The 20082-nt window shown below is 43.6% G+C and overlaps 2 protein-coding genes across 3 annotated transcripts in view; both read left to right on the top strand.

Moving 5' to 3' along the window:
- The window catches only part of angpt4 (angiopoietin 4), a 35651-nt gene extending 22687 nt beyond the window's left edge, over positions 1 to 12964 (top strand). For both annotated transcript variants that reach the window (XM_069712689.1, XM_069712687.1), the window contains 9 exons: positions 6417 to 6572; positions 6667 to 6788; positions 9644 to 9728; positions 10398 to 10545; positions 10697 to 10809; positions 11088 to 11189; positions 11318 to 11484; positions 11985 to 12118; positions 12220 to 12964. In XM_069712689.1, the coding sequence (XP_069568790.1) occupies positions 6417 to 6572; positions 6667 to 6788; positions 9644 to 9728; positions 10398 to 10545; positions 10697 to 10809; positions 11088 to 11189; positions 11318 to 11484; positions 11985 to 12118; positions 12220 to 12380 (1188 nt within the window). In that variant the 3' untranslated portion in view covers positions 12381 to 12964. The remainder of the gene's footprint in view (positions 1 to 6416; positions 6573 to 6666; positions 6789 to 9643; positions 9729 to 10397; positions 10546 to 10696; positions 10810 to 11087; positions 11190 to 11317; positions 11485 to 11984; positions 12119 to 12219) is intronic.
- A 3707-nt stretch (positions 12965 to 16671) lies between these two features.
- cox6c (cytochrome c oxidase subunit 6C) lies at positions 16672 to 19053 on the top strand. The gene is made up of 4 exons (XM_069712671.1): positions 16672 to 16767; positions 18014 to 18128; positions 18680 to 18812; positions 18930 to 19053. The coding sequence occupies exons 2-3, from the start codon at positions 18024 to 18026 to the stop codon at positions 18803 to 18805; spliced, it is 231 nt and encodes a 76-aa protein (XP_069568772.1). The 5' UTR covers positions 16672 to 16767; positions 18014 to 18023; the 3' UTR covers positions 18806 to 18812; positions 18930 to 19053.
- Positions 19054 to 20082: the final 1029 nt, after the last annotated feature.

The raw sequence follows: 20082 nt of genomic DNA, 5'->3' as shown, positions 1-20082 counted from the left end.
GCTGACGGACAGAAGAGGAGTGGGAGGAACTCTGCTCGTTTCCTTCTGTCCTGATTTATTTAAACAGTAACTGAACACTGAATAGAGTTCTTTGGAGTTTGTAAATTGTATGTCCAGCCAATTTATGGCGCTATAAGGAGATATAGTCACTCTCCTTTTTGTTTTTCCAGAAAAGAACAAGACTTATTTTGTCCTGTACACGACCTGAAAATCATCAGTTTCTGCTGCGTTAGACAGAACAACAGATCTACAGCTCTTCTGGATGAATAATGAAAATGATGCTTTAGTTATTTATAGAACTAGAAAAACACAGAACTTATGAAGGTTAGACGATATTAGAGGATATCGATCAGCAGTTTGATGGCAATGACGTTTTAATAAAATGTGAACACTGACTCGTCTGATGCTCTGACAACTTTTTTACTTTTAAAGGTAAGTCTGCAAAACTAGTGCACAGCTTTTATCCATTAAAACTTAAATGTGGCACCCAGGTGCATGCTGGGTAAGAAGTTCAAGTTACTTAAAATTGTTGGCTTTCCTCGCACACGGCGTGAAAACCAAACATTTAAGAGAAATTCAGAAAAACTCTCGAAAAGGTATTTCGAAGGGAAGGAAAAAAAACCTTCTTATAACAGGAAGAAAAATCTCCCACAGCTGGAAGGAAGAAAAAAAATCTGCCTTTTAACAGGAGACCTTCGAAAGCTCTTTTAACAGAAAGAAAAACATCCAAGGTGGGAAGAAAAATCTCCCATTTAACAAAGACCCGTCTGGTAGAACCGAGCTGAGAGGTCGGAGGAGAGCAGAGAGAGAGAAGGAGAGCAGAGAGAGAGAAGGAGAGCAGAGAGAGAGAAGGAGAGCAGAGAGAGAGAAGGAGAGCAGAGAGAGAGAAGAGAGCAGAGAGAGTGAAGGAGAGCAGAGAGAGAGAAGGAGAGCAGAGAGAGAGAAGGAGAGCAGAGAGAGAGAGAGCAGAGAGAGAGAAGGAGAGCAGAGAGAGAGAAGGAGAGCAGAGAGAGAGAAGGAGAGCAGAGAGAGAGAAGGAGAGCAGAGAGAGTGAAGGAGAGCAGAGAGAGAGAAGGAGAGCAGAGAGAGTGAAGGAGAGCAGAGAGAGAGAAGGAGAGCAGAGAGAGAGAGAAGGAGAGCAGAGAGAGAGAAGGAGAGCAGAGAGAGAGAAGGAGAGCAGAGAGAGTGAAGGAGAGCAGAGAGAGAGAAGGAGAGCAGAGAAGGAGAGCAGAGAGAGAGAGAGAGAGCAGAGAGAGAGAAGGAGAGCAGAGAGAGAGAAGGAGAGCAGAGAGAGAGAAGGAGAGCAGAGAGAGTGAAGGAGAGCAGAGAGAGAGAAGGAGAGCAGAGAGAGAGAAGGAGAGCAGAGAGAGAGAAGGAGAGCAGAGAGAGAGAAGGAGAGCAGAGAGAGAGAGGAGAGCAGAGAGAGAGAAGGAGAGCAGAGAGAGAGAAGGAGAGCAGAGAGAAGGAGAGCAGAGAGAGAGAAGGAGAGCAGAGAGAGAGAAGGAGAGCAGAGAGAGTGAAGGAGAGCAGAGAGAGAGTGAAGGAGAGAGAGAGAAGGAGAGCAGAGAGAGAGAAGGAGAGAGAGAGAGAGAAGGAGAGCAGAGAGAGAGAGAGAGAGAGAGAGAGAGAGAGAGAAGGAGAGCAGAGAGAGAGAGAGAGAGCAGAGAGAGAGAAGGAGAGCAGAGAAGGAGAGCAGAGAGAGAGAAGGAGAGCAGAGAAGGAGAGCAGAGAGAGAGAAGGAGAGCAGAGAGAGAGAGAGCAGAGAGAGAGAAGGAGAGCAGAGAAGGAGAGCAGAGAGAGAGAAGGAGAGCAGAGAGAGAGAGCAGAGAGAGAGAAGGAGAGCAGAGAGAGAGAAGGAGAGCAGAGAGAGAGAGAAAGAGAGAGAGAGAAGGAGAGCAGAGAGAGAGAGAGAGCAGAGAGAGAGAAGGAGAGCAGAGAAGGAGAGCAGAGAGAGAGAAGGAGAGCAGAGAGAGAGAGCAGAGAGAGAGAAGGAGAGCAGAGAGAGAGAAGGAGAGCAGAGAGAAGAGAGAGAGAGAGAGAGAGAAGGAGGTGATCCGGTGATCTGGATGTGATGAGAACAGATTTAAACTTTGGCTGATTGAAATCTGACTGTTTGAACCTCCAGCGAGCTTCATTGTGAAGCTGCTCTCTTGAATCGTTTTCTTCTGCCTTCCGGTCAGAATTCATTTCTTATCCGAGCGTTGCGTCTTTCTAAGTAAACGACGCCGCGGGGGCGTCACGAGGAAATGAAATCTCCGCAGACGAACCTTCGAGCGTTCCTGTCTGCGTCAGCGAGGCAGAAGTTCAGCAGGTGTCGGACCTCCGGCTCAGACGGAGGAAGGACGTCGCTCGCCGTCGCGGACGCACAGGAAGGTTTTAGGCAAATGTACGAACTTTATAGCGGTTAGCTAAACATGACGTTACGATCCCCCGCACGAGTTCATACAAGAGGCACGTACATGAGAGGAAGAGAGTTAAGACCCGGCACCGTGCAGCCGCATTCTTCACCGCAGCGGGTCTTCAGAACCGGCCCGGGGCTGTTGGTTTGTTCTGCTGCTTTCTAACATCTGGACGCTCTGATTCTTACCGACACGCTTCCATGACTTTAAAGAGCTCCGCGACCACCGGGACGGGTTTTTTATCCTCTGTTTCGGATTTGGATCGAGCTCACGACGATTTTTCTCAAGTCTGAACATATATGTGTGTAATGTGATGTTTTAAAGGGTATTTAATGTATTTAATGTAAAGATGGTGGATTAACAGGAGGAGCAATCAGGGATAAGATCCCATCTGAGCCGTCCTGGTGAGATCGGCTCACGAGAGGTGGAAGAACAGGTGTGAACCAATCAGGACGCATTTAGAGGTGGTCTGGGACACATTACTTTTAGCAGCGTGTACGTAATGTATCCTCGATGACATCAGCTTTATAATAAAACAGTCAACAACCTGTAGAAGAGGCCACCATAGTGGATTTTCACAGATTGAGCAACCAGGAAACTCGCTGCCTTGTTCAGATTTGGAAGATTTCGTGCCAACAGCTTCACCTGAAGTGAGCTGAAGTTTTTCAAAGGTGACTTTTTCAGTTCTTCCATCCTCCATCTCAGACCAACTCTGAGCTTCATCCCTCTTTTTTTGGTCTTCTAAGGGAAAATGCAGCGTGCATACAAACATTACTGTCTGCTGCCATCCAGGATGTTTGGTTTTATATGATTTGCACGGTCGCCTGCTGCCAGAACTTCAAATCATTACTCAGCAGTTCTTTTTGCGTGTTCTCTGGTGTATTTCTTAATATTTATGCTCCTTACTCGCAGTCAGAGACTCGTCTTCAGATGCGTCTCGAGCCGTAACGGTAAAGAAATAATGAAGCTTCTGTTTGCAAAGGTTCATTCAGTTAGTTTCCTCTGCAGCATCCTCGGCTCTCCTTCAGAAATCTCTCCCAAGCTTCGACCTTTTTTCCTCCTTTCTAACCTTTTCCTCGTTTTTCGGATCAAATGTCTGAAGATTCGGTTTAAACTGCTGTTTGCATGAGAATTCACAAACAACTCGTTTTCTTGCAGGATGTTTTGGGGATAAACTCTCGTACTTACCGACCATTCATTGAGTGTTTTGTCTGCTGCAGGTTGGTGAAACATCCTTCAGCTGGAGGTCTTCCACTCGTTGTGTTTCTAGTCTTCAGGTTTGTCCCACAGCGACGTGACGAGTTGAGTTTGTGAAGCCTGAATTCTGTCTGTTAGGAAGATGAATGAGAACTTTATTTTTTTCGTGGTGATTGGAGCCCTTTCTTCTTGTGAGCGCGGTTTGTTTTCAGCTGTGAATGTACCAGAACTTCTGATGAGAGTCCGGCTTCAGCTGCCGGCTCAGATCTCCGACACACTCCAGCGAAGCACGGTGCACTTGTTACCCCCGATCGCTATCGGTGCTACTTGCCTGTGCGTCAGTCTTGTTATCAGGGCTGTTTGGTGACCCCCCCTCCCCATCCGCCTCCTCTCCGTCCCCCATGTGAAGTCACCCAGAGGGCCAGATCGAAGCCAACATGTGCTTTGAGTTAGCGTCTCAGAAACGAGCCCTCCATACTCCCAGAGCTGCTCAGTGTAGTTGATCATTGTGAGTGTGCTCGAGTTAATTGTGTGTCGGAGGGAAGATGTTTTACATGCTGTGTGTGTGTGTGTGTGTGTGTGTGTGTGTGTGTGTGTGTGTGTGTGTGTGTGTGTGTGTGTGTGTGTGTGTGTGTGTGTGTGTGTGTGTGTGTGTGTGTGTGTGTGTGTGTGTGTGTGTGTGTGTGTGTGGTTCCATCCTTGAACAGGAAGTAAAGGTCGATTAATGTCGGAGACTCCAAAAGAAAAAGAACCTGCTGAACTTTTCCTGGTTTAATTCAGCTCCTTCTCACATGTTTCTGTTTGAGCATTCACACTCTTTTTTTTCCCCCTCTGTGCAGCAGCCAGGTGGAGGTTTCTGGCTTTCATTAAAGTTTATCAGCGCAGCATCTCAGGAAGCCGAGCAGGAGGGAGAAACGAGAAGCTATTTTCGCCTCGTTTGATAATTTGATGAACTTTTCTCGCTGCTTTTTTTCCTTTTTCTTTTTGTTCCAGGTTATAAAGTCCCTGCAAAAAGTTGTCTGCGATACGAATCTCCGCTTCTTGTAACGTCCTTTTTTCTCATTGAACAGAGCGACGCTTGTTTTCATCTGAATCTGAACTGAAGCAGACTAAACATTATCACACTTGAACGACTTTAATAGGTTTGTGAATATGATTCATAGAACCGTCAGCATGCGTGAAGAGAGATGAACGTGATACGGTCAATCAGCCAGATAACATCAGCAGGAAAAAATCCATTTTAAACAGAACGTGGGTGAAAGTGGGCGATTAGTGAGCACTCATGAACCATGAATCAGCTGTCAGCAGCCAGACGTCACAACAAACCAATTAAACAGTCAATTTTTAACGTCTCTCGTTGGGTTTTAAAAGCTTTTTTTTAATTTTTTTATCGTCGTCACTAAGGAGACTTCTGGTCCTGTATGTTTGTTTGTTGGTTTGTTTGTCAGGTTTCATTGAGATTTGGTGCAAAACAATCAAGAAATAAGTGAGTAGTTTCTGATCAGGATCCATGTTGTTCTTCATGATAGTTGGATATTTTCCCTGTTTTCATTTTAAGTGCTGCAGAACTGATGAATCCTGATGACCGAGCGTCTCTGAGGATATTATGATGCAGATATTGATGCGTGCAAATATTATTTGTTCTTAAAAACATTTTAGAAAATGTCGTCTACTTTTGGTTTTATTTTCTGTTTGACCCCAGTTATCGATTCTCTTCTGGGTTTTCTGTGTTGGTCCGAACACAGCTCAGGATTTACTTTTGTTTTAATTAGTTTTATTTTTTGTTTATATCTTGATCGATATCTGATATATCTCATTTCATTCATTACTTAAAATCAAATAATCAGACTTTATTTGTCGAGCACTTTTCATACAAATACAAATTAAGACAAATTGCTTAACACAATAAGCACACGCATACACAAACTCCCATCCTCATTCACGCACAACGTAATAAATGATCATTTGATGAATAAACAATTACATTTGGGTGTAAATTAAAGGACAGTACCAGAAGACCTGAGAGCTCGACAAGGTTAATGGAATGAAATCAGATCATTGGGAACTTTAAAAAACAATAAAAGGACTTTTAAAACTAGAAACTAAAAACAAAAGATAATTTTCCAGACTTTGTTTTCAGGAAATGCTTGTGAGCCCCAAAAACATCTAAAACAAAGTGAAAATCCAGCGAATAAGAAACCAACCGACTCCAAACCACTTTTAAATTTAAACAGGGAACATTTAAATCCAGTCTAATCTCCATCAAGACTAAACTTCATCATTAAAAGTGCAAATAAAGTTTTGTGATGTAACAAAAGTGGCCTGAACTCTGCCTCGTTGGTTGCCGCCCCTCCCTCTGGGACTAATCTGTTTGTTGGTGCAGCGATATATTTATCGGCCGCTGCGCTGCTCGGTGGCACCGAGATCCTGCGGACGTGGAAAAGAAACCCGGATGGACGGACGGATTATTTATTTGTCAGGGTCGAAGGGTTGAAACATGGCAGCGCGGGTTGGCATCGCTGGACGTTCCCAGAGACGGAGACAGCTGCGTCTTTATATACCCGACCTGCTGACGTGTTTTATGATGCATCGGTGGGTGGTTGTTTTCCAGTCTCGGCTCGGACTCCAGTGAACCGAACTCTCATCAGTAAAGACCACTGAACTAACCTTTGTGATTGTTCACCTAAAAACAGCTTACTCAGCTGGTTTGGGTGGAGCTCAGCTATGTGAATAAATGTTACTGACCACGATTTGCTTTCTGTCTTTGTTCATCTTCCTGTCACATCTCGTGTTGTATTTATGATTTTGTTGCGTGTGCAGTTGGAGAACTTCGTCCAGAAGAGCATGAGGCGCGACGTGTCGAACATCCAGTCGCACGTCGTCCACAACCAGACGGCCACGATGCTGCAGATCGGCACCAACCTGCTCACGCGCACGGCCGAGCAGACGCGCAAACTCAACGTGGTGGAAGCCAAGGTACCGACCCAGCTGACCCGCTGCTCAACCGGCCCGTTAGCAGCAGGACTTCTGGGTTCATTGGGATTCATTGTTTTAATTTTTCTTCCTCCAGGTGCTGAACCACACGTCCAGAATAGAGATCCAACTCCTGGAGAATTCTCTGTCCACCAACAAGCTGGAGAAGGAGCTGCTGCTGCAGACCTCCGAGATCAGCCAGCTGAGGGACAAGAACAGGTAGAAACCTCCTCGTTTGTTTGGTTTCGCCGCTCGTCCTCAAAGAGCTTCTTCGGTTCAGTGGACTTTCTTCTGACTGCAGCCCAAACCTGTTTCTCGTCACATCCAGATTGTATTCAGGTGATTTTCTTTTAAACAATCCAAAATAATATGGGGATTTATGTGTAAATAAATAAATATCAAATATAATATTATCAACACTGGATTCGGGAGTAAGTTGTGCCGCTGATAGAAAACGTAAATCACAGAAAATCTATAAAAAGTCGCAAGTGCAGATAAAGAAGATGAACAAGAAGTGATTACAAACAAAATCACTGGCAGGAATACTGGACCAGGATTGGCTCCAGACTGGTGATGTCACAGTCACGTCGTACTTCCAAGTGTTAAACTGAGATTTGAGGTGAAAACAGACGAACAATAATCGTAGCTTTAAGTGAACAAATTGTATTTTTTATCTGTTTGTTTTCATCTGTAGCTCAAAATGCTTCTCTTGAAGCTCCACTGATGTTTCTGATTGTGCGGTTCGGCTCCACACGACCGTTGACCTTCACAGTCGTAACGTGTTTCTGAGATTTCCCCCTCGAGACAAATGAATGTTGAAAACACATTTTGTTATAATCTGAGTCAACACTGAGCGAAGAAAAAAAGAAAAAGAAAGGGATCTTATCAGTGATAATATTTTAGATATATTCCAGTCAGTGCAGACATTGGAAACACAGAAATATTTAGAGTCTCAATATTTTCACAATTTTTCATCGTGCGGTAAAATTCTCTGTACACGAACAGATATCATACAAACACAGGCTGAGAGTGTGTGTGTGTGTGTGTGTGTGTGTGTGTGTGTGTGTGTGTGTGTGTGTGTGTGTGTGTGTGTGTGTGTGTGTGTGTGTGTGTGTGTGTGTGTGTCGATGTGATCAGACGTAACTCTTCTTCTTCTAACTCTGTGGCTATCAACAAATCTGGATTCTGATTGGAGGAAACACAGCAGATGATATAAACAGATCAGAGGGCCCGAAGGCAGAAACACACGGAGATCAGTCACCTGATTCATCTGCAGGAAAAAGCTCTGATTGAATTTTCTGTGAGTTTGAGAGCTCGTTGGTTCATCTGTAAATCTGGTTCTATTATGACAAATAAAAAACATCCTGCTTTTAATTCTGGTGACAATACATTCCTGAGATAACTTCCTCCCCCCACCCCCCCACCTCCCGAGTCCAGAGACGCTTTAATGAGCCTGCGATGTTGGAAAATATTCTCAGTATTTAATCCTGTAATTAATTAAGATGGAACAGGTTGAATCTCCACACTGATGCCATAAAACACACACACACACACACACACACACACACACACACACACACACACACACACACACACACACACACACACACACACACACACACACACACACACACACACACACACTTTCTGTATGAAATTACAAGCTCATGAGTCTACATGTTTACACCGCACACTTTAACACTTCACACATGCTGCATAGACCGCAGCGCCCCCCTCCATCCCCTCCACCTCCCTCCACTCCCCTCCGGCGGTTTCCGACTCCCCATCAGTCTCCGTCCGGTGACCGTTCCCTCGTTCATGTGGAGGTCAGCATGTCGAAGTGATCAGCACCAGGAGCTGAGAAGGAGTTTGGGCTCCTGAGGTCTCACCTGTGAGAGTAAAACGATATCTTTAACTGGTGTAACGATGCGGCGCGATGGAGGGACGCGTCTGACTCTCGTCAGCTTCACGTCAGCAGGAACTGGACTTCTGGTTGTTTGGTTCAAAAAAACTAAAACCTCAGATATCATATGAACAGATGTGGCTGTAGGCCATTTTTCTGGGTGTTAACACGCTGATATTCACATGCAGGACATCAGTGGAGCCAGTTCACCTTCTGACTTATGAGGCTGGCGACTGTTAGAACTTCATTTTAAAGATGTAAGGTTTAGATGAATGAAACACAGCAAAACAAGTGTGTTTCGATTTTAAAATGTATTCCTGTTTTTGTCCCTGAGACCCCGAGACTTCCTCAAAAACACAAACAAATCAAGTTTCAGGTGTCTTGCAGCAGGAAAAAGAGCCTGTGTGAACCACACTGCTCCTTAAAAACAATAAATGACATTAACTTTAAAAAGTGATAATGAGCTTTATTCGTACGTGATGAGATCTTTTGTTTAATGGCCGCCAGCTGATGATGTGTGTTTAACCACCTTCACCACAAAGCTAATGTAAAACTCACTCTGATGATGTCGTCCTCTTGGAAACGCCAGAGGATCAATTTTCCCACCTGACTCCTGACGACCAGCGCACACACACACACACACACACACACACACACACACACACACACACACACACACACACACACACACACACACACACACACACACACACACACACACACACACACACACACACACACACACACACACACACACACACACAGAGACAGATGAGTGAACTGGACTTTAGCTGCCGCTCCTTCATCGGGTTTCCTTCGTTTGGCTCGTGTGTTGTTGATTTAACTCTGAGATCTATTTTCAACAGCTGCTCTGCTGGTTCAGCTGCACAGATAACGAGAGCCGCAGTCCGATCTGGCAGCAAGACTGATTGACGAGTTATTCATCTTTATTCTGCTGCTACAGACACATTTGTTGGACCAATAGTTTGGGTTCCTCCCTGCAGACCGAGCTCACGTTTCACCGTCTGATGGTTTACTGACTTCCTACATTTCCCAGAAAGCCTTCATCTGTACCTCTACTGCCGGGTGTAAAGCAGTATGTTTTATTATCATTAATATTATCATGTGAATCAGCTGATAATTCAGAGTTCTTTGTTTGTTTCTGTTTCAGCCGTCTGGAGAGTAAAGTTGAGATGTTGGAGTCTCAGCAGAGAGGAGAGCTGGAGGACATGAAGGAGGAGAAGAACCGGCTGCAGGTACCAGTCATGCAAATCACTACATTAAATCATGTATCAACGTGAGTTTTATATTTACAAGCTCATTTTTGACATTTATAAGTCCAAGCTTTCAGTGTACGAGATGCAGAACGAGAGTCTGACCTCACAAATGTAAATGTTACAGATCTGAGTCTGCAGGAGATTTTTATAATAATAATAAACTTAATTCGTTCAGCACCTTTTCATGCGTAGAATGCAACTCAAAGTGCTTTACAGGAAAAGATATAAAATATGATCATTTAATAAGACAAGTTAGCAATAAAAACAAGCTTCGGATAAAAAGGTAACATTTTATAACAAGTAAATGTGTAAAAGTAAATAAAGTGAAATCCTGGAGTGACTGATACACACCTGTAGTTCAACATAAGTCGGCCTTTTGTGGCCATTTTTTTTTTTACTTCACATTTTGAACAGTGCAGGAAGGAGATACATTTTTAAGTAGCTCAAAACATTCAAAAATTTGAGTTTCGACTTCACGACTGAGAAATAATGTCCTGAAGTTAGACCGTCGTGCAGATGTTTAAAGAAATGATAGAATCAGAGGTACATTTTTTAAATTATTATTATTAAAAACAATATAACTCGTGTGTATTGAGTTTGTGCTGTCGGTGCAGAACGATTAAACAGGAGCGAACGTTCTTCTCTCAGTCGGTCGTCACCACTCAGACGGCGGCGATCGAGTCTCTGGAGCGTCAGCTGAGAGTCGCCAGCAGCAACAACAGCGTCCTGCAGAGACAGCACGCCCAGCTGATGGAGTCCGTCCACACACTCATCAACATGGTGGCCGGCACGACAGGTACACACACACACACACACACACACACACACACACACACACACACACACACACACACACACACACACACACACACACACACACACACACACACACACACACACACACACAGGAGGTGTCTGTGTACCAGGTGTTATCTCTGTGCTCGTAGGTTCTCCTCCGAGGAACCAGATGTGGAGCGACTGTGCAGACGCCTATAAAGCCGGTCACTCCGTCAGCGGTCTGTATCACATCTACATCGGGAACAGGACCGAACCTGTGCAGGTAACAGCACACCTGCACACAGGATGGTCATATAAACGGCTGTGAAACTGATCCAGCAGCTTCTCTGTTGATCTGTACATGAAAGGAATTCACTGGTTTAAAGTGTGACATGAATAAAACAACCAAAGAAACTGTTAACAGTGTGTGTGTGTGTGTGTGTGTGTGTGTGTGTGTGTGTGTGTGTGTGTGTGTGTGTGTGTGTGTGTGTGTGTGTGTGTGTGTGTGTGTGTGTGTGTGTGTGTGTGTGTGTGTGTGTGTGTGTGTGTGTCGTCCTGCAGGTGTACTGTGACATGGAGACGAGTGGTGGAGGCTGGACCGTCTTCCAGCGCCGCTTCAACGGCAGCGTGGACTTCCAGAGGAGCTGGAGGGAGTACAAGATGGTCCGTTTGATTGGCATTAATCAAACTAAATGTCAAATGAAATCCAATCATGATCAGACCTCACCTCCATCCCTCCCCCTTTCCATCCCCCCCTTCTCCCCTCCTCCCTCCCTCCAACCTCCCTGCAGGGTTTCGGGGACGTGTTCGGGGAGCACTGGCTGGGTAACGAAGTGTTGTATCTGCTGACCAGTCAGGGTCAGTACTCTCTGAGGGTGGAGCTGAGGGACTGGGAGGGAAACTCCGCCCACTCCCAGTACGACCACTTCACACTGACCAGTGAGAAACAGCAGTACAGGTACCAGTAACACAAACATACCGAACCGTATCGTAATTTAGTGCTTTACGAAAATACAACGAAACAAGTACTCGAGTACGAAGGTGGATCAGAAAGCTCTGAGTTGTGTGTGAACGATGTGCAGCACTGAAACGTGAGCAGAGGAACATCAGATGTCGGGTCAAACTTCTGGGGAACAGAAAGTCTTCAACACGCCCGCTTACAGCCAAGTGTTCCTGAGCCCATGCAGTGATTTCCACCGAAACATTGATGTCTGTTTTTAAAGCAGTGCTGCCTGAGGGTGCAAAGATCACAGCCACAGCATCCAATCTGTAGCACTCAGTCATCAGGGTGATACCGTCCTCCTGCTCCATGATCGTGACGGTGCTGCACATCGTTGGCGCGCAACAGGAGCAGTCTCTGAACCTACTGATCCACCCTCACCTACTTTTATACTTCACCACATTAATGTAATTGTGTAATATCACGTTTCACTGACCGGCCCGTCTCCTCCCACTCAGGTTGTATCTGCGAGGTTACAGCGGGACAGCGGGGAGGCAGAGCAGCCTGACCACCCACGGCACCGGCTTCAGCACCCGCGACCAGGACAACGACAACTGTGACCACTGCAAATGTGCCCTGATGCTCACCGGAGGTCGCTCTCTCCTCATCCTCTCCTCACTTTATTCTTCGCTCTTCACTTCTACTCCTCTTCATCTTCGTCTTACTCCCTCTCTCCATCTCCACCTCCATCAGGTTGGTGGTTTGACGCCTGCGGTTTCTCCAACCTGAACGGGATCTACTACACCGTCGGCCACAATATCAGGAAGCTCAACGGCATCAAGTGGCACCACTTCAGAGGGCCCAGCTACTCCCTGCGCTCCACCTCCATGATGGTACGGCCCTGCAATGTCTAACAGCACCCCCCTCCACCTCCACGATGGTTCAACCCTACGACTTCTAACAGCACCCCTCCACCTCCACGATGGCTCAACCCTACGACTTCTAACAGCACCCCTCCACCTCCACGATGGTTCAACCCTACGACTTCTAACAGCACCCCTCCACCTCCACGATGGTTCAACCCTACGACTTCTAACAGCACCCCTCCACCTCCACGATGGTTCAACCCTACGACTTCTAACAGCACCTCTCCACCTCCACGATGGTTCAACCCTACAACTTGTAACAGCACCCCTCCACCTCCACGATGGTTCAACCCTACAACTTGTAACAGCACCCCTCCACCTCCATGATGGTTCAACCCTACAACTTGTAACAGCACCCCTCCACCTCCATGATGGTTCAACCCTACAACTTGTAACAGCACCCCTCCACTTACATGATGGTTCAACCCTACAACTTGTAACAGCACCCCTCCACCTCCATGATGGTTCAACCCTACAACTTGTAACAGCACCCCTCCACCTCCATGATGGTTCAACCCTACGACTTCTAACAGCACCCCTCCACCTCCATGATGGTTCACAGCACCCCTCCACCTCCATGATGGTTCAACCCTACGACTTCTAACAGCACCCCTCCACCTCCATGATGGTTCAACCCGAGGACTTCTAACAGCACCCCTCCACGTCCATGATGGTACGGCCCTCGTTTTTAATCTCACAAAGTTCTTAAGAAAACTGGTAAAAGTTCTTTAAATAAAAGTAGGTTTTAAGAAGAGATTTAAAAGAAGCGGGTCGTTCCAAAGTGTTTCCTCTCACAGTTCACATCATCTGCCTGAGGAGGTCAGTCCGCATATCAGGTGTTTTATGGATGTAACAGGTGAGAGACGTGGGAGAAAAAGGTCGTGAAGATCTTCCAATCCATCGTTTCCTGGGAGCCAATGTAAACAGGCTCAAACAGCAGTGGTGCGGTTGCGTCTCTTGGTTCTGGTTAAAGTTCTGGCAGCTGACTTCTGTACTGTCTGGAGTCCATCAATAGATTTTGCTTTACAGCCAGTAAAAAAAAAGAAAAAAGAAGTTGCTGCAGCGATTGAGAGAAATATTTCTACGATGATAAAAACATGATTGCACAAGCTTGGTTTGGTTCGTAGCTGAGACCTCAAACTACAAGGAAACCAAACGCGAAGAATCTTCCCAGCAGGTTTAAGGTGGTCCAACAGGGAACCAGCAGAGGGTGCAAAAGAGTGATTAATTGGGAAAATACTGTCAGATTAATGGATAAAGCAGCCCTGAAGAGGTTGACAAGGAGACTTTAGGAACTTATGAATTCACCTTAACGGGTCAAGAAGGAAACAAGTGAAGAAGAGATTTGAAAACTGACTTTTATTTGGACTTTTTAATTAAGCCACACATGTTAAAGTGGAAGAAAGAAGCCATGTGACTTCCTTTAATTTCAGGAAGACAGAGAAAGAATCCGCTCGAGGTTCGATCTGATGAGCTGGAATTTACTGTGATCGTCCCCCGATCGTCCTCTTCTTCTGTGGTTTTGTCCCAGTGACGAAGACTGGACACGGACCACGTTTTTTCCTCTTTGAACTCAAAGACACAAGTGCGATTGTGGTTTCCGAGATACTGAAACAAACATCTCAAGCTCGCTGATTACAGTATCAATGAAAGCAAAGAGTGAGGCAGCAGGAAACACTGAACGTCAAGGTTTTAATTATTTCCAGGAAAACGATAGCGAGCAGACGGAACTTTTTGATGCACAAGTAATCACACTTTTTCTTTTTTTTACTGAATATTAAAAAGAAGGAAGGAATCAATTAAAGAGAACAGTCACTAAAAACAAAGCCAAACTCAACCTTTTTTCTGTTGTTTTGTGTCGGTTAAAAAATGTGGACGATGAACAAATAAAAATAAAAATGTTGTTTTAATTATCTTCCTAATCCAAACAACCTCTCTTGTCTCTTGTCTAAATCGTAAATTTTATACAGCTTACAAACAACTGTCCCGTGGCACTTGTAGAATTTAAATGAATTACAGAACACATTTATATCCTTCAGTGCTTTGGACTGATTAAGTCATCATCGGAGCTGTCGGAGGCACTGACATCATCTGATGTAATGGTTTCAGTTGGTGACGCAAAGTGTGGAAAAACAACTCAGATTGCAAAGAACTGTCATTTATTTTTAATGTCACAACACAATAATAAATGTGTTGTGACCCCCTTAAGACTCTTCTCAAGAAAACGGTAAACACGACTTCATTTTAAAGCAGCAACAGACTACCATTGGATGTGTTGGGAGATCTGGAAACGGCTCCGCCACCCAAACTTGCTGCTAATTTTCCTAGTGGCCGCTCGTGGTATTGCAACAACAACAGAAATGCGATCCAAAAAACATTTCCCCCCAGATCGCAATTATAAAAGACAGATCTGTGAAACTGTTCAGAGGTCATGGATGTATTTTACTCTCTCTGTATATTTTACATTAGAAAAGTGAGTTATATTTTCTACAGGCTTATCTTTGACCGAAGGCCGAGCTGAACCCCCGATAGCGGGGCGGCCGCTAATGAGCAAGTTCAGTTTTGGCGCACAACCTGGAAGCAAACCTTCAAGCTACAAAACTTTATTGGCTTTATTGTGAGCAAATTTCATGGAGCTGGCATCATGTTTGAGTCCAGTTCTCTGAAGGACTTTACACTGCGATGATATCACTCAAATAAAAACGGACTTTTCTAGATTCTTGGAAAGTGTCACAAATATTAAACCTCGTGGATTAAAAATTCATAATAGAAAGAGTGAAAACTGAGGTCTCCTGTCAACAGTTTTTACAGATGTGTTATTGTGAGAAAAATGTTTCTCGGCTTGTTGAAATACCGCAAGTGGCCCCTGGGAAAAATGACCAATGAAGCAGTTTCTTTGTAAACAGAAAAAAAATAACGAAACAAAACCACAACACAAACCTGGTCTGTTATTTTCTGCATGTGTTAAGTTGACATGTTACGTATCAGTCCTGTCTTGAGGAATTACAACGCTGCAAAGAGATGTCTATATTACGTATTTTCGGAATTACACGTTTAGGATCCAGGATTGCAGCCTTTAGGTTTGCAAACCTTTCAAGGAACTGTTTGACATTTTTGTAAATCCTTTCTTTGCTGAGATGTGGATGAACAGATTGATACCACTCCTGCATCTGTTAAACATGTAGCTTGAGCTTAGCATAAAGATTGGAAACAAAGAGAAACAGCTGGCCCACCTCTATCCAAAGGTAACAAAGTCCTTTACCAAAAATATTCAGAATAATCTAAATGTTTTCAGATGATCTCCAACATTCATGAAGACAAAGCTGCCTTTGGTTCCTTCTGAAGCTGACGTGCGATAAAAAAAAAGTTTGATATCCTGGAAACAGCCGTCGATACAGTTTTGTACTTGATGCTGATAAAATTCTCTGCAGGTTTTAAAAAGTGACAAAATGAAGTTATCATGTAATTGTCAGAATGAAGGTGTCCGTACTTTACTCTTGTTAAAATGCACTTTATAGAGGAGAAGATGGCAGATGGAGAGTGTGGTTTTAATTGTTGCTTTCAGTGTTCCTGCGTTTGTTCAAGATACAGAAAAAATTAACAATTTTCTCTTTTTCAGGGTGAACCTTGTTTTTGTTTTTTTTATGTACTGCGTTTGTGTAGCGAAGCTCGTCCACTCAACTCTAAACAGTCTGCAGTATTTTTGTACAATAAAATATGTTATAAAATTGAGTTTCATGTGTCTGTTTCTCTTTCCCTCACATTTAAAGAAAAGTGATGAGTCTGCAAAAATATAACTTTAACTTAAGAAAAAAAAAGAAATAATATTAATAGAAATAAATTGACATATGTTCTTATTTTCAGCCTTACACTACCTGTTGTAAAATGTTTTGTTCGAGTCCAATAAAGATGTGTGAAGTGCTCAGTGCTGCTGCACCTCCCTCTTCTGGTCACTATGTGTTACTGCAACATGTTTATAAAGGGACAATTACGAGTAGCGTTTCCCTGAATACATTTTAACGTACTTTAATTTCAGTTTGACATGACTTGCAAAGACTAGAAATACGTTTTATGGCAGTTAAGTTTGATTTATTTATGTTTAAATAACAATAGAAAATAAAGTAATAATGTAAAAATGTTCGTCATTTGTTGTGGCAGTGAAACAAAACAAAAACAACATGTCCACAATGATTTAAGAGTGGTGACCATGTTTAATGTGTCAGTGCGTGTTTACGTGACGTCAGCTGCCCCGCCAGGCTTCGCTTTGCCGCCACTTCCTTTTGTCCCTCAGCGGCTCCAGTAGAAACCTCTTCCGGTAGAGAGAAACGCAGCGGAAGTGTGTTAGCGGTTTCTGTGAAGGTCGAGAGTCTAATTTGTGAGTATCTCCGTCATTTCAAACGATTTCAGCGCGTTGGTTGGTTGTTTTCGGACATAACGAGTTTGTTACTCAGTTGAACACCGACCGCCTGGTTTTATTGAACGTTTTACGGCTTTATCACCGTAGCTGTTATCGACCGAGCTACGGCTAGCTCAGATTAGCATGATGCTAACTTCGTGAATGAAGTCGGTTCACCTTTAAAAGGATTAAATGTTGTTTCACTAAAATCTGTGAACATCAGCTTCTCTGTTTAACAGACGGAACGAGACACTTTAAAATAAGGATGATCAACTTTTACAGCTGAAAACCTCCAAAAATGAACGAGTTGAAAAATAAATGTCAGATGAGATTTAATTCTTTATTATAATCTTGTAAATTTAATATTTTATACACTAAAGATTTATTCTGATTTATTCTGATTTATTCTGAGTTCAGGCCAATATTCGACCTGTTGACTCAAATATGTTCTGATATAAATTTAATGATTTATTGATGACGTTAGAAAATGATGCTGTAATAATAAGATGATTAAAATATAACTTACAAGCACGCGGATTATAAACAGCCTGGACATGAAAACGTGTTTCCTGAACCTGGCCTGTGATCACGGTGCACAACATCTGGCCAGCTGTTAGATTTTACGTCTGATTTACAAAAACTAAAACATGACTGACGCTATAAAATGATGAACATGTTCGTGTAGTTTCCTTTTCCTCTTTTTATTGTTTAAATCATTAAAGTTCACGATGTTTTACTTACATTTCCACCAGAATGCTTTTCAGTAAATAACTGCTTTGAAACATTTAGATGGAAAATTAAACGACTATTGTGATCATAAATTAATTGTAAAAGTCCATTTTGGAGTAAAAGCTCCAAACGTTTCCTCAGATGAGAGAATTTGATGTATTTGTTTGTATTTCACGGCTGTAAATTCACTATTTGGGTTTTTTAGACTTTTGGTCGAATATAACAACATTAATTTGGGTGTTAGTCAATTTTAACAGCCTTTTTTTTTTTTTAACTGTTTCCTGAAACACAATCAGTTCATTGTGAAAATAAGTGGCAGGTTAATCAATAATGAAAATAATATACATTTTGCTGCCCTCGTCATGATGTCATCGGAGCGGTGACTGTTTCAGTTCAGTTTGATGTTGTGCAGCACATGATGCAGCTTTTTATTTATTTTTATTATTATTATTTATTTAAATGTATCAACAGAACTGACTTTGTTTTCTCCCTGCAGGTGATCCACCATGTCTCTGCCAAAGCCATTGATGAGGGGGCTGCTGGGACGACGTCTGAGGCTCCACCTGCCCCTCGCCTTCACTCTGTCTATCATGGTCGCCGTGGTGTTCAAGGTCAGAGCGGGAATCACACCTGTGACACAAGATGGCAGGAACGCCTCAACGTTTCCCGTCTCATCTGTTTAAACAGTTTATAGATGTTCCTTAAACGCCTCACACTCAGACCGTCACTAGACGCTACAATTTACCCGTGTTCCCTAAACGCCACGTGTGTGAATGTTTATCAGCAAATTTGCCTATTTTTTTTGTGTGCACATTTTATTACTTTTTATTTAACAACATGAAGCATATTGAACTGTTTCTGTGTGAAGTTCCTGCTACACAAATATAATTTGAAGTACTCGAGTATTTCTGTTTCATGTTACTTTAGACTACATGTTTAGTTACTTTTGCAGGTTTAGATTTCACATAAAAATCACGTGACCGGTTTATAAAATATGATGAATTGTTGTGGATTTAACTGCATGACAGACTTAAAAAAAATAGAAACTTCTTCCAGCTGGTTTCAGATCAGCCTTCGCAGCTGGACTAACGTTTCCTCTCCCGGCCGCCCGGCTGTCTCTTTACGTTGTGATTGAAACGCTCCCGTCTCTTCTTCCTCTCAGTACACGGTGACGGAGCCGAGGAAACGGGCCTACGCCGAGTTCTACAAGCAGTACGACGCCGTCAAAGAGTTCAACGCCATGAAGGAAGCCGGCATCTTCGAGAGCGTGCGGCCCTCCGGGGAGTGAAGCCGCTGTGAGTTTCTTCTACTTCATTTTTGGAGATTACAAACTTTAATATCTTTTTTTTTTAAAGCCACATTAAAGCAGTTTGATCGGTGTCTCATAGTTTTGTGTTGTTTCCTCCCTGCAGCTCTGCTTCCCCGTCACTCATTCCTGGTCTGAAGATGGTTCCTTCTCGTTATTTACTGATCAGATGTGAACATCGTCGTGCTGTTATGTTCCTCTGAAAAAAATAAACTATTCTATTAATGCGAGCGCTCTGCTGTCTTTTTGTTTTCTGAAAATCTAAAGGTTTTTATTTAAAGAGGAGGAACATTGAAACAAGACTTCACAGAAGTGAAATAAAGAGTCCATGTAACACAATGGTAGTACAGTATGTACTACCAACCAACAACTATTTACAATATCAATACATCTGACAGTTTTCTGTGATCATCGGATTATTAAGTGTAAAATGTGAGAATATACTGAAAAAAAAAGATTCTTTCCCCAACATGTTCATATCAAAAACACAAAGTTGTCACAAAGTGGAAACGACCAAATATCTACATTTACAAAACTGCTAAGAGTGTTGTTTTTTTTTGCATTTTACTTTTTAAAAGAATAATATAAAAACAAATCTGAGTAATTGATTCATCATCTTTTAGCTGTTGAGTGCTGAAATCAGAAAACCTCATTCAAAACTCCATTAACATTTGGATCAATTAAAGCCAGCGACATGCAGCCCTCGAGCAGAGACTTTCTTACCAGTGGGATGTGTGAAAAGCCTTTGGAAATGAATTATTTATGTTTTTTGAGGCCTTGAATAATTTCCTTTAAGCCCCAGATGTCTGAGCTAAATGTCACGGTTTGACAAAAGAAGGAAATCGATGAATGAAATCAGGGATTCTTCAGACATGATTAAAATAACAGGTTCTTCCAGAGCTCATTAGATTTAAGAGATTTTGGCTGGAAATGCAAAACACACATTCATACAAAGTTCTTGAGTTGTTAAACAGCAGCGCTTAAAGAAGAGGACACGTGACGTCTTCCTCCGCTCCTCACTGTGCGTGTGTTTGGCGCCCCCTGCTGGTGGCGCCCCCTGCTGGTGACGCCCCTGCTGGTGACGCCCCCTGCTGGTGGCGCCCCCTGCTGGTGACGTCCCCTGCTGGTAGCGCCCCCTGCTGGTGACGCCCCCTGCTGGTGGCGCCCCCTGCTGGTGGCGCCCCCTGCTGGTGGCGTCCCCTGCTGGTGACGCCCCCTGCTGGTGACGTCCCCTGCTGGTGACGTCCCCTGCTGGTGAC

The sequence above is a fragment of the Brachyistius frenatus genome, unplaced genomic scaffold (assembly GCF_029030835.1).
Source record: "Brachyistius frenatus isolate BFR_SWC_R1_liver_20210118 unplaced genomic scaffold, ASM2903083v1 Contig_111, whole genome shotgun sequence".
Lineage (NCBI taxonomy): Eukaryota > Metazoa > Chordata > Actinopteri > Embiotocidae > Brachyistius > Brachyistius frenatus.
The sequence above is the reverse complement of the archived record's forward strand: the minus strand, read 5'-3'. Positions and strand labels throughout refer to the sequence as shown.